Genomic DNA, 14,570 nt, shown 5'->3' with positions numbered 1-14,570 from the left:
ATAATACATTTTTTAGCCTTTCAGATGAAATCTATGCAATTATCTTAATACCAGAATTCTGTAAAGTATCTAATTTTTCATACTTCCCCTCCCACTGTATTGAGTAAGGTTTAGACTCCTTATGTTTAGAATTACTCAACAAGGTATCCACGTTTTGTCCATCTGATGAGTTAAGCCTTTCTCAACTGATTTTTATAGTTCGTTCTTATGTTGTACTGTTAAACCACTGTCCCAGGTTAGGGGTGGGGGTTGGGATCCCGTTAACACATTTAACCCCTCCACATTCTGTTTGTATGTCCCTGTCTTAAGTCAGGAGCCTGTAATACAATAGTTATCTTTTGTTTAATGTGTTACATATTTGTTTTTCGTTCCTTTTTTGTACATAAATAGGCCGTTAGTTTTCTCGTTTATATTGTTTTACATTGTCATTTAGGGGCCTTTTATAGCTGACTATGCGGTTTAGGCTTAGCTCATTGTTAAAAGCCTTATGGTGACATATAGTTGTTAATTTCTGTGTCATTTTGGTCTCTTGTAGAGAGTTGTCTATTTGGCAATCATACCACATCTTTTTTTTTATATCATTAAAGATTTATTGTAGTAGATTAAACGGACACAGCTCTTCTCCAACTCTTTTTTTAATCTTAGCCTTCTGTTGCCAACAGTTCAGTATAGAAGATTACTTTTTCAGTCACGATATAATTAATATCACGATTATACTCATCGTTTCCTTTTTATACGTTGCCATAATTTGTTTTCCAAAAAAATGTAAAATCTGCTATCAACAGCTAATTGCAAAAAAAAAAGAACATGCAAAACACGGATTGATTAATATGTAATCCGCTGTACTACAGGCTCCTGACTTTGGATAGACACACACATAATGTGGTGGGGTTAAACATGTTTGTGTGAACTCAACCGTCCCCTAACATGTGACAGTGTTATAACGGCACAACATAATAAAAGTGATACTATATCTTTATTCTAAAAGCAAGTACAGCTCATAGAATATTTACAATGTTTGACAGATAAATTATACATGCTCCATATCACATTAAAAGACATATAATCAAATGTTAACACAATTTAGATATAATTAATTCCTCTTATACATAAAACAACAGTGAGTAAAACACAGAGTATGGCATAACTGAATTGTTCAAAATTAGCAGCTTAATTTCTCAGCTAATTTTATTCAATTCATTTCAATACACCACTTTCGAGTTTTTCTTTCACCGGAAAAAAAATCTTCAATTATGCGTGTCTTTATGACATCATTTACCAGATAGATGGTATCGCCTGTATCAATGCACTATTAACGTTCATCAAGCATCTTAGTGATCGTCATTATGCAAGATAAACTAGAAATGATGTTTTCTGTAGGTACTTATCACAATTCTCTAATGATAGCAGTGCTGCATGTCAATTATGAGAATTCAATTTGCCGAATAATTCGTGCAATATAGTATCATAGTTTTCCAACCAATCGCTCAAAATGGGAACAGAAGTGACGGTACCCCTAAACGCGCGAATGATGTTCACTACAACAAAAGTTTTTGACGGAAATACATTGAACTCGAAAGTTGTCTATTCTTTTTCACTTTGAGCAAATCATCAGTACAAAGCCATGTAATATAATATAATATATACCCAAATACAATATATGATAAATAAATACATAATGCATACACAACTGACGATAAGAATAATGATCTATATTAAGTATTGGTTACCAACATGTCTGTTCTACGTTTAAAAGCATGGAATAGAAATTGACAAAGGTTACATATGTCTTTTAGATTTTCTGTGCTCAACAACTGTATAAGTTGAAATGCCGACGGAAGACTATAATAATATGGCTTAATAAAATGTCTCGTTATTGCATTATAATTTTAAGAACAAAATCTAATAATCACTTGTAATTGGCTCACCTCAAAAGATCGACAAAAGCAATTACAACTAATAATTAAATCAAGTTCTCCCCAATTAAAGATATGTTTATTATAATTATTTACTCCCGATCTATGATGCTTTTAAATAAAAATAAAATGCACAGAAAGAACCCAAAAGTAAAAATAATAATTCATGAGGTGTTGGCAATGTTTTGATAAAATGTTTTATATCGTATTCTTTACAGTTGCAGTAGGTTTTTTTTATATGTTTTAAATATAATGTTTACTGATGCAAATGTGCTCTCCCTGAGATATGTAATGTATCTCCCGGTTCACTGTCTACTGTATTTATCACAAGTGGTTTATTTTCAGCATATATTCTGCGAGTTTATTGTAAATAAAGGTAGCAGTAGTATACCAGTGTTCAAAAGTCATAAATCGATAGAGAGAAAACAAATCCGTGTTATAAACTAAAACCGAGGGAAACACATCAAATATAACAGGAAAACAAATTAACAACAGGGCCACAGAAGTGAAAAAAATTCGTAAGGGTTCCACGGAACCCAATGTCTCGCCTACTTTTGCTGTTAATTGCAGACTCAACAAAAATGAGGAAAAACATCAATAAAAATTTCCCTCTCGATACTGTCGTTTGATTGAAAGAAGCTTCCAAGTTTGGTAAAAAATCCAGGATAGTTTATGAATCTAATAAATGTTTTATAAACTTTAACTGCAGACTGTATGCAATGTTAACTGGAAGAAAAACTAAGTCCATTTATAAGTAAAATACGGAAAAAGTGAAATTTTTTTCACAAAATTTACTTCTGAATAATATCTTATGATCAGAAACAAGCTTATATCTAAGTTTGGTAGAAATCCAGGATAGTTTAAGAACATTATAAAAATTTTTAAAACTTAAACCACAGAGTGAATGTTTTGTTTCTGGCCAAAAAAATAAGTCCATTTATAAGTAAAATACGGAAAAGTGGAAATTTATTTTTACAAAATTTTCTTCTTGATACTATCTTATGATCATAAACAAGCTTCTGTCCAAGTTTGGTACAAATCAAGGATAGTTTATGAAAGTTATTAAAATTTTAAAAACTTTAACCACAGAGTGAATGTAATGTTTCCTCGCAGAAAAACTAAGTCCATTTATAAGTAAAATACGGAAAAAATGGAATTTTATTTTTACAAAATTTACTTCTGGATACTTTCTTATGATCATAAACAAGCTTCTGTCCAAGTTTGGTAGAAATTCAGTATAGTTTAAGAAAGTTATTAAAATTTCAAAAACTTTAACCACAGAGTGAATATTTGTGGACGCCGCCGACGACGACGCCGACGACGACGGAATGTAGGATCGCTTAGTCTCGCTTTTTCGACTAAAGTCGAAGGCTCGACAAAAAACAACAAACCCCAACAAATTCATGACTTGGTACAGAACATTTTAAGAAAACCTAGTGGGGTTGAAGTGTTTTAGAAGAAAAACTACCAATATTAATTATTTTGTTTTGTGCATAAATACTTAACGATGATAAGCTAATAATCAAATGATTCAAAGAAAACCAAATGAAATCATATTTATTGCTTTGATGCAGTAAAATAATATTTCCAATTATTTAGTTAAAATAATCGATTAAGTAACATGTTTGGCCTCCAGCTCTCTACTTCCTTCTTCAAAATTAACAACAACAATCATAATTTAACATAAGCAATAATTATATCATATATTACATATTTTAAAAAAATATATAAACACGTCATTCATCTATAACGACAGTTACGAAGGTATTCAATCATTCAAAACACTGGTTACAATCACATCCAATCATTCATTAAAATGTTTAATTACACACTTTCATTCAAAACAATGGTTTCAATCACACACAATCATTCAAAACAATGGTTTGGATCACACACAATCATTCAAAACAATGGTTTCGATCACACACAATCATTCAAAACAATGGTTTCAATCACACACAAAAAACAATGGTTTCATTACTCACAATCATTCAAAACAATGGTTTCAATCACACACAATCATTCAAAACAATAGTTATAATAACAACTAATCCTCCATTACAATAGGTTCAATAATATCCAATCATTCAAAACAATGGTTTTAAACCTCAAATTCTATGCAATATAATGAATTTCACAAATAATATTTCATAACCAAATCTTAACCATATTTTGTTTTTAAAGCAGTCTAAAAAAGCTTTTTAAAAATGCAGCTTTATCATCAATCAAACACTGAACTATTTCAACAATAAATTAAATTAAATCAAATAATATTATTGGTGTAAATTCCAATACAGGAATGATACCAGCTGATATTTACAAAATACAAATACAAAAATAAACAACAAAACCAAATATACAGAGACATATTTTCTCATTGATAAGAGACACATATTTTATGTCTACATTGCGTAGAGGTTTTATTCATACCATATTATTAATTCAAGCTAATACAATAAGATTTAATACTACAACAGTGCTTAACAACATTAAGTTTGCTTCAGATGAAAGTTCGAATCATACAAATCGCTTATTTCAGCTACAAATACAGTACTAATGTCAGTATCATTACTTTACAAAATGAAACCAAATGTATCTTGGTATGACATATTAACAAAAGATGGAACTATATCATTTAAATTACAAAAGAGTACGTTTCTGTTAAATTCAAACGCTTTACATTTAATGAGGAAATTGAATTCATCCTCAATTCCATCCTTGTAAAGTAGACAAATTCTCTGTTCTAAAGGTGTTCTAATATATCTAACAACTCCAATTAGTAATTTGCAAGTACTAATTCTGATTTTTACCAGTTGAGAAATAACACGTTTGTTCAGGTCCAGTAGTAGATATTTTTCTTGTTCAAAATTATATTTAACTTTTCAATATGTTCTTAGTTTATTACGATAATTATCTTTGTTAGCAAGATAAGAGTCACAAAAAAAGCTTGTTTCCAGGATTTTATGAATTCCTCCTCTAAATTCTTTTGAAAGTAAGTTTGTCTTTAACGTAGTATTTAGATTTTTCCAGACATGCTGAATTCAAACTTTACCTATTAACACTTTTATTTTACTACAAAAACCATTAGACAAGTTTTTATTGTATGCTTTCTTTACCATATTAATGATATGAGGCCAGAAATTAATTGAATTTTTGGGGTGACAATGAAAGTGGGAATAAACCTTATTCAGAAAGTACGGCATTAATAACAGAATCTTTATTTACACCCAATAAACATTTATTATTACAGGAATCAAAAAGCTTTAAATGTAGTAGTAAATTCATCTTTTCAGAAAATAATAATTTTCTTATACAGAATATATATATTGTTTTACATCTAAAATGCATGCTGAAGACTATTCTTTGTTCTTCCGTTTTGAAATCAACACTGCAGTTTGCTTAACTCGGTTGTAATCATTGTCAAATCTACGCTGTTTGTTATACATCACAGGTCAGGAAGTATATATTTGACAAACCTTTTTACTCTATAATAAATTTATTTTTGACTCATTAAGTATTTTCAGCTAACGAATATGAAGTAAACACTAAATAAACGCCATCCAAATTTCTTCTTTAAAAAAAAACCCAAGTGTCAATGAAACATTGTTTGCTATGAAGGCTATGCTACCGAGCGTAAGACATCATTCATCATTTGTTATAATACAAAATATAAAGAAAGTGATATTAAAGGTATTTTGCGTTTAACCTGAACCAAAAAAAAAAGAAACAAATAATATTTGGTTAAAGCTAACTTAAGTATAAATAATTTCAGAACTTGCGAACAACACAATCCAACCACCAAATAATACATAATTTACCAATCACTTTTTTTTATTCACAAACAGAAGTAAGTAATGTTTAAAAAAAATGATGTCTTCAATGGGGAAACCAGCTGTTGTTCAAGTTGGGAATTCCTATTTAAGGTTAATAAAAAATCTACAGACGCACGAACCTTATCATATGTATTTAAAAATCAAACATCTTTTGTTTCTCCCAGCCTTGGATAACTCTGTATAAGTTCCCTCCTATTGTGGTCCACCTCCTTAGCCTTGGTATACAACAGAACACCAATGGTTACAATTACAGTCCCTAGTCCACTTAGAAATGTCATAGGGTTACCAAATAATAATATAGATATCCAAATAAGCAACGCCCGCTTAACTGTATTGGCAACGCTGTAACAGAAAATATAATATACGCTTTTTTATTTTCATATTTTACAAGAGCTTTACAGAAATGTCTGAGAAAATTCAAAAACAGATTCTGAATGAATACTTTTAACTAACTAAGGTTTGCGGATACTGATTTCGCGTATAGCACTTTCATCATACTTAACGGCGATTTATTTGCGTGTTTTTTTTTTATTTTTCGTGATTGTATTAAGAGAGACCAAAGTATTACATATTTCCGACGATTAGTATTCGTGATATTTTCCTACTCGCGAAAGTCGATATAGAATAAATCGCCCGAGAAAAACAATAAGTGTGTTTATAGTATCTTGTTTGCACACTTTCATTGCCAAATGTCAGTTATCCTGAAACCAGAATAGCATTAAGGAGCATGTAATAAATACACATTACCATAAATGATATGTTGTAAAACTGCAGTTGGTAAAGGATATAGAGCTAGATAAGTTATAGGAGTGTGACTCATTATTGTCCCGTTTATAAGTGTTCGACACAACATTTAACTTATCAAAGCATACAAAAAAACGACACAACTAAAGACACCAGAATCTTATAGATAAGTTTACACCTACCTGTGAGTAACCGGTGATATGTAGCTCATTAAAACATAGGCTGATAAACTTTGGAAGTGAAAACATATTCCATCAACTACGTAAGCTGAGAACATAAAAGTATCGAATGTCTTACTAGTAGAACCCATATCTATCATGAAGTAACACGCTGGAATTTGCACTGCTAATGATGACATACTAGTGTAAAATTGTAGTTCCACAGGCCTGTAATAGAGGAAGAATTGTACACGAATCTATATAATGGAAGTGACATTGATTATGTACCTATGTAAAATTGCAATTTGGCTAGTCTGTTTAAAATTAAATTGGAAATGAACAAAGCGCTGTTCCTTTGCTTTTTGTGTCTTTTTTTTGTTTGTTTGCTGTGCATGAACTGATTTGTGTCATGGATGGATAACACCCATATGCTTTGTTTATGTATAATCATAAATTAAACGAGTGTCACATGTTAATCAGAGAATAATTACCCTTCCGGAGCACATGAGTTCACTTATGTTTTTAGGAATCATGATGCTCCATCTTTAGTTTTGTATGGAGTGTTTTGTTGAGTTCGTCTTTTTTCAAAGATTGAAAGCCAAAATGGTTACACTGAAACTGAAGAATAAGTATGCTGACTTGTCTTGTTTTGATGTTGAAACTTTGGAAGATTCTTTTTGATCAAACCTCAATTTTTACAATTTTTGCTTCATCTAATATAATAAATAATTTTTGTGTTCAATTAACATGTCATTGGCAACCAAATCTACTTATAACTTTCTTTTTTCCAAACAAAAATGTATTCTTATTATGACCGCAAATACATTTAAAAGATGGTAAACAACTAGTGTTATTCATGGTAGTCAATACATATAAAGACGTTTACGTTTAATTTCTGTCGATGCAACCGGTCCCACTTCTAGTACAGTCCTTGCTCTACTTTCCTACATTTTTGTTTGTCATCAAAATAGAAAGACATATATAATTCCCTTTTTACGAATGGGATCTACCGAATTAAACTATTTACCGGGTTTGTTTTACCATGAACAACACGAAAGGTGCCACATGTGGAGCAGGATCTGCTTACTTTCCCAGAGCACCTGAAATCACGCCCAGTCTTTGGTGGGGCTCGTGTTGTTTTGCCTTTAGTTTTCCATGTTGTGGCTTGTATACTATTATTTGTCTGTTTGTCCTTTTCGGTTTTAGCCATGTTGTTGTAAATTTATTTTCGATCTATGAGTTTGAATGTTCAACTGGTATCTCTCGCCCCTCTTTCACGGATAATAACATAAAATGATTTTATACTTGAGGTATATTTAACCATATACTGTCAATTCCATAGCAAACCACGTTCGTCTTAATTGATGCATATACATTTGTTTCCTCTATATTGTTTGTTGATGTTCAATTGAAATAAGATCTACTTACGTATATCTGTACTTTTCACCACTTATTAATGATTTTGAATACACATTCTGCAAACTAAAAAGAATATAAATTTCAATTACATGTAGATTTTCCTCATACATATAGACAGAAAAAGCAGTATGCAATAAATGAAAATAATTTGACAAACTCAAAAACAACAGAATCGCCCTAAAACAACTAGAGATAACTTATGTTTACAAATTTCACATTTATACTGGTACATTTTCCCCAAAGTGATTGTTTGTATAAGTCTCCCAATAACTCAAGTAAAAGTAAATTAAAAAAAAAAAACAAAAAAAAAAAAACAGAACTGCAATGAAAATTCAAATGAAAGTTCTTAATCAAATAGGAAAATTAAAAGCTCAAACACATCAAACGAATTGATAACAACTGTCATATTCTTGACTTGGTACATGCAGACATTTTCCTATTTTGACAATGGCGGATTAAACCTGGATTTATAGCTATCTAAACCTCTCACTTGTATTAAAGTCGCTCTAATTTCATTATATTGATAACGATGTGTGACCAAAAACAAAAACAGACATAAAAGATAAAATCACAAAATGTTTAAAACAGTAGCGTAGTGAGATTCCGATCTGATTGAAGTCTGCCGTACAAGACAATTTGGTACAAAAAAATATATGATTGTTAAAAAAAGTGTTTGTTTCAAAATCAAAATTAGGAAGTGCAAAACACTACATGTATACATACAACACAAAGGGAAATAAAATACCTTAACATACCTTTCTTTTTCATTAAAGATACAAAAAAAATATAATTAATACGGGATTACGCGAAATCTCATGAATTAAACCTCGAATAATCTGAATAGTTTTTGTCGCTTCCCTTCAAGTTTGATTTATCGAGGTTTAACCACATTTACGATACGGATCCTGTACTCTTACGCAATTGATTGAGTTTCTTTTACTCAATTTTGATGTCAACAAATACAACCGAATTTACAATTGCCACACACAATTGATCTGGTGCTACCAGTGCATCACCTCCCCATGTCACGTTCATAGTACATTCATGTTGCTCAGTCCTTTTTTTCAGTGTAGCGTTTTGTAGACTGTTGATTGACTTTAGGCGTAATTTGTTGGCTATATTATTATTTATTTTTCGTTGTCTTAGGCTTTTTTATATGATGTTGGTATTTTCTTTTCCCCTCCTAACTTATCATCACATTTCTTTATGTATGTACACAAATGTAATTTCAATATTTTTTTCGATAGTTATATACTTGTACGTGTGTGTACAATTATTTAATGTATTTGGACCAGTTACTATATAAGTATAAAATTCAAGACTGCATAAATGTATACATACCAATCAGTTAAATTGGTAGCTAAGGCTGCAATAAAGCCTTGAGCATTAAAACTAAGTTCATATGCAGAACACAGGGCTAATCCACTCATTATTGGAATCAGAGACATAAATGTATACATTCCTGTGTACTCTCCAATCAAAGCATAGGAAATAAAACACGTAAATAATGGCGCTGAACTTTTTACTGTCTCTGTTAGAGATACTGCTACATGCTTTAACGCTACTAGCCCTAGGAATACGGTGCAAAATCTGAAATTTAAATACAATAAAATTGAGAAAGGAAATGAAGAATGTGTCAAAGCGACAACAACCCGACCATAGAGCAGACAACAGCCGAAGGCCACAAATGGGTCTTCAATTTAGCGAGAAACCCCCGCACCCGAAGGCGCCCTTCAGCTGGCCCCTTAAAACATATATATGTATACTAGTACAGTGATAATGAACGTCATACTAAACTCCTAATTATACACAAGAAACTAAAACTAAAAATCATACAAGACTAGCAAATGCAAGAGGCAACATGTTTATGAGATCTCAACCCTCCCCCTATACCTCTAGCCAATGTAGAAAAGTAAACGCATAACAATACGCACATTAAAATTCAGTTCAAGAGAAGTCCGAGTCCGATGTCAGAGGATGTAACAAAAGAAAATAGATAAAATGAAAATAATACATAAATAACAACAGACTACAAGCAGTTAACTGAAATGACAGCTCCAGACCTCAATTAAACTGATTGAAAGATCATGTCGTCATCATATGAATATCAAGCACAAAGACAACTGAATTGACCTAATCTTCTGTGTCAATCCTTTTCTAACTGATTTTCACTGTATAATGTCAGAATACTACACATTTTATGAGTTGTTTGAATGCTTACAAATATGTTTAATCCCGCCCTCAATATTTTCTATTTTTCTGTCGCAAGCCACGAATTTGTAGTATGCATCCATTTTTGTTGTATTCTATATGACACACAGTTTAAAGGTTTTTGGGCTCTCAACAAGTCATCTCTTGTTTCTGTTTTGAATACTATTTTGAATTATCACGGGGTTACGATGTGATCTTTATGGTACGCTTTTGATTTTCGAATTTTGGTATGATGTACATGCTTGTTTGTTTGGTTCTGGTTTTGGTGTTTTAATGTTCGTATGTATATTGAATTAAATGCCTTATTACTATTTATTACGTACGTTAACGGTTCTAATTTTACTGCACCAGATGCGCATTTCAGCAATTAAGGGATATGAGTTTTAGATGTTGCAGGCTTGAAACATTACACAATTAAATAATTTCAGATTAGTTTTTTCTTACTGATATATTGACGTGGGTTGCCATTATTTCTACTTGTTGTCTGGGAAAATGCAATAATGGAAATATACTACTCACAATATGACATAAATAGGTATATCAAGATGCTAGAATTCCTTATTTGTCCTAAAGGTCAAATTAAAACTCAGAAAATTATGATGAGATAACATTTCTGCAGAATTCAATGAATTATTTTTCTATAATCGACCAATATGTTGTTGTCACGAGCAAAGCTTCACCTTGAGGACAGAAACAGCTGTTAACTCTAGTACGGTAGTACACAGCATGGGATTTATCTGGCTCAAGCTCTGATTTATGTATGTGCTTCGTGATACATTGTCTAAATTATGTTTGGCCATGTAGTTATCTGTCCTTTCTACCCATTTATTTTAATCGCTTTTCAACCCACCATTCTTTTTCTTTAAATGTCCTGTAAAAAGTCAGGAAAATGGCCATGATTGTTATTTTATAGTTCGTTTCTGTTTATGTTACATTTTAATGTTGTGTTTCTGGTGTGTTGTAGTTTTCCTCTTATATTTGATGCGTTTCCCTCAGTTTTAGTTTGTAACCCGGATTTGGTTTTTTTTTCTCAATCGATTTATGAATTTTGAATAGCGGTATACTACTGTTGCCTTTATTTTGTTTATTTTACTCTTAAATATTTCAATATCAATTACCTCATACATCCAAGTAATATCATATTTTTCCAGAATTTAGGTGGTTTCCCTTCCCGTATGACAGGTTTACAAAACCCTGATGGAAGATTCATTTGTATAAATCCAAATATTGTTGTCATTACCATTTGCATGCCACCTAAATAAAACCAAAATCATTTACCTCATAATGTTTATTGCAGATTAAAAACTTAAGCTTACCCCAACATTCATTACAACCTAGATCACAAAGGGGCTAGAAAATTTCACAGGACATTTGATTCAAAATGTAAAATCACAAAAATATTGAACTCAGAGGAAAATCTAATCGGAAAGTCCATAATCAAATGGCAAAATCAAATGACAAAGCACATAAAAACGAATGGACAAGAACTGTTATATTCCTGACTTGATACAGGAATTTTTAAATGTAGAAATTGGTGGATTAAACCTGGGTTTATAGCGCTAAACCTCTCACTTTGTTGACAGTCAAATTTCGTTATACATGTATTTACAATGATAAAATAAACAGACATAATAAATAAATTAGTCAACATATAGGTACACCAGTCATCATCGTGTAGCAATTTCATAAGGAACAATTTAACAGAACACAAAAACATCTATTTACAAACACAGTCATTGATTCGCGTGTCTGACGTCAGAAAATTTTATACGTCACATATTTTTGTCGTTTAATGTTTTTACAAACAATTTTAAAATTTCACATAGGCAATGTTAGCATAGAGGGTAAAAAAATCAAAAGTATGTAATAATTAATTTCCCTTTTTTCTAATTTATTATACAAAACAACCATATATATTTAATATCAATGAAGCTTCACACAGAGTAATCTTCAAAGAAATCCTGCCAAAGGAGCCATAGAAATATAGGATTTGTTTTAAGTACATGTTGTAGTGTACCATTATATTATTCATATATATTTCTCTGCCCTGAGTAAAATTGTGTTTATATGTACTGTATTCATATCATGTAATGATGTTTTTTTATTTTGCGGTATTTTTTAACAATACCATATAAGTGAGAGGTTTTGGCTAGACATAAAACCAAGTTCAACCCACTATTTTTTTTCTCAAATGTCCTGTTCCAAGTCAGGAATATAGCAGTTGTAATCAAACAGTCCGTTTTTATGTATGTAAGCATTTGTTTGCAGTCTAGTATTGTCGGTTGTTCCGTTGTAAAACCAGTTGTTGGTATGATACGGGTTATGTTCTTCTCGTATATTTTATGATGGTATGATACTTAACTCCAAACTGGAGGAATTGAGCCTGATTTTTCTCATGATGAAGGCTTAACCTTTCAATCAGTTTGATTGAGGTATGGAGCTGGCATGTCAATTTATGTTTCATTGTTATTTTGCTTAGTTTCTTTTGTTACCTTTTCTGACATCGGACTCTGGCTTCTTTAAAACTATTATAACTATGCGTATTGCTGTGCATTTCTTTATTCTGCATTGGCTAGAGATATAGGGGTAGGGTTGATATCTCACATAGCATGTTTATTCCGCCGCACTTTTGCGCTTGTCCCACGTCATGAGCCTCTAGCCTTTGTTAGTCTTGTATGCTTTTTAAATTTATGATAAGTTATATATTTGGATTTTAGTATGACGTTCATTAATAACTAGTATCCTTTTTTATTTAAGGGCTAGATGAGGTCCACCTCTGGGAGCGGGATTTTCTCGATGCAGACCCATTGGTGTCCATTGGCTAGTATCTGCTCTTTGGTCGGGTTGTTGTCTCTTTGACATATTCCCATTTTTCATTCTCAATTTAAAATTTTTCTTATAGTTGATGTGTTTCCCTGGTTTTGGTTTCTGTCTCGGGTTTATTTTCTTAATTGATTTATGATTCTTGAACAGATTATCGATATGATATGTCTGAATTATAAATTTATAGTTAAAAACTTAAAACTTAGGAACTATATTTGAATAGCTGACACAAAAGAATAATTGATTTTGAAGAGTATGTTCCTTTACATAGGTAAAATGGCGTAAATACTGTGCCATGCTCCATTAAAGCGTATTTTATTCATCTGATTTTTATAGTTCGTTCTAATATTGTACTGTTACACCACTGTCCAAGGTTTGAGGAGGGTTGGGATCCCGCTTACATGTTTAACCCCGCCACATTCTGTATTTATGTGCCTATCCCAATTCAGGAGCCTGTAATTCAGTGGTTGTCGTTTGTTTATGTGTTACATTTTTGTTTCTCTTTCATTTTTGTACATAAATTAGGCCGTTTGTTTTCTCGTTTGAATTGTTTTACATTGTCTGTCATTTCGGGCCTTTTAAAGCTGACTATGCGGTATGGGCTTGCCCATTGTCGAAGGTCGTAAGGTGACCTATAGTCGTTAATTTCTGTGTCGTTTGGTCTCTTGTGGAGAGTTGTCTTATTGGCAATCATACCAAATCTTCTTTTTTTATATGTTTAGTATTGCTGCACCACTTTTCAGTACTGTTGTTAAAATATGTTTAATTAGGAACAATATAAAAGTATAGGTACAAGCTTTTTAAAAACATACCTAGTACTGCAGGATCTCCTTTCAGTGTTGATAAAATATACTTGTTTAAGAACAATGTAAAGGCACTGAATATGTACCATATGATGAGGAATAAAAACGCCCGAACATTATACAGTCCGAACCTGTCATCAGCATCTTGTTGTTTTGTCACCTTGTGTTTGGTTCCTATGTTAGTTTGTACGACATCCATTGTGTTATCTAAATACGTATCTGATTCAGTAGATGTTGTCATGGACTCGGCATCTTTCACATGTTAAAAGTCACTGGGTTTTTTTTAAACAGGAAATACCGTTCTTTACCATAAATTCATATCACCAGGCTACCTTCAATATGTCTGAAACTGAAAAAAAGTACAGTCAAAAGTCACATACTGAATATGTTTTTCTTGTTTCCGAATGTACACAGTACTACAATGGGTAATATAATTGATCGGATACAAGACAATTCAGACTATGAAGACACATTTGTGTCTCGTTTCTCTTTTGTATATATATATATTAGACCGTTGGTTTTACTGTTTGAAATGTTTAACACTAGTGAATATATACTCGTTATTAATACCAGGACTAAACTTTTGCACTAAAAAAGACACAACAGAGGGGCTCAAATTAAACCATGTCAAACGGCCAAATAAAGTACGGAGTTGAAGAACAT

At 31.7% G+C, this 14,570-nt stretch overlaps 1 protein-coding gene across 1 annotated transcript; it reads right to left on the bottom strand.

Moving 5' to 3' along the window:
* Positions 1 to 3,457: 3,457 nt before the first annotated feature.
* On the bottom strand, positions 3,458 to 14,228 carry LOC139500947 (solute carrier family 35 member E2A-like). Its single transcript, XM_071289874.1, has 6 exons — positions 13,917 to 14,228; positions 11,400 to 11,535; positions 9,412 to 9,660; positions 8,080 to 8,133; positions 6,676 to 6,879; positions 3,458 to 6,091 (listed from the first exon to the last, which is right to left on the bottom strand). The coding sequence occupies exons 1-6, from the start codon at positions 14,146 to 14,148 to the stop codon at positions 5,890 to 5,892; spliced, it is 1,077 nt and encodes a 358-aa protein (XP_071145975.1). The 5' UTR covers positions 14,149 to 14,228; the 3' UTR covers positions 3,458 to 5,889.
* Between the last annotated feature and the right edge of the window lie 342 nt (positions 14,229 to 14,570).

The sequence above is a fragment of the Mytilus edulis genome, chromosome 13 (assembly GCF_963676685.1).
Source record: "Mytilus edulis chromosome 13, xbMytEdul2.2, whole genome shotgun sequence".
Classification (NCBI taxonomy): domain Eukaryota; kingdom Metazoa; phylum Mollusca; class Bivalvia; order Mytilida; family Mytilidae; genus Mytilus; species Mytilus edulis.
The sequence above is the reverse complement of the archived record's forward strand: the minus strand, read 5'-3'. Positions and strand labels throughout refer to the sequence as shown.

Excerpts from the sequence above, each read along its gene's own strand:
- LOC139500947 (XM_071289874.1), bottom strand. The coding sequence starts at position 14,148 with ATGACAACATCTACTGAATCAGATACGTATTTAGATAACACAATGGAT. Across the intron at positions 6,880-8,079 it reads GGTGAAAAGTACAGATATAC|GCCTGTGGAACTACAATTTT; the intron begins GTAAGTAGATCT and ends CCTCTATTACAG. Across the intron at positions 6,092-6,675 it reads ATATCACCGGTTACTCACAG|CGTTGCCAATACAGTTAAGC; the intron begins GTAGGTGTAAAC and ends TTTCTGTTACAG.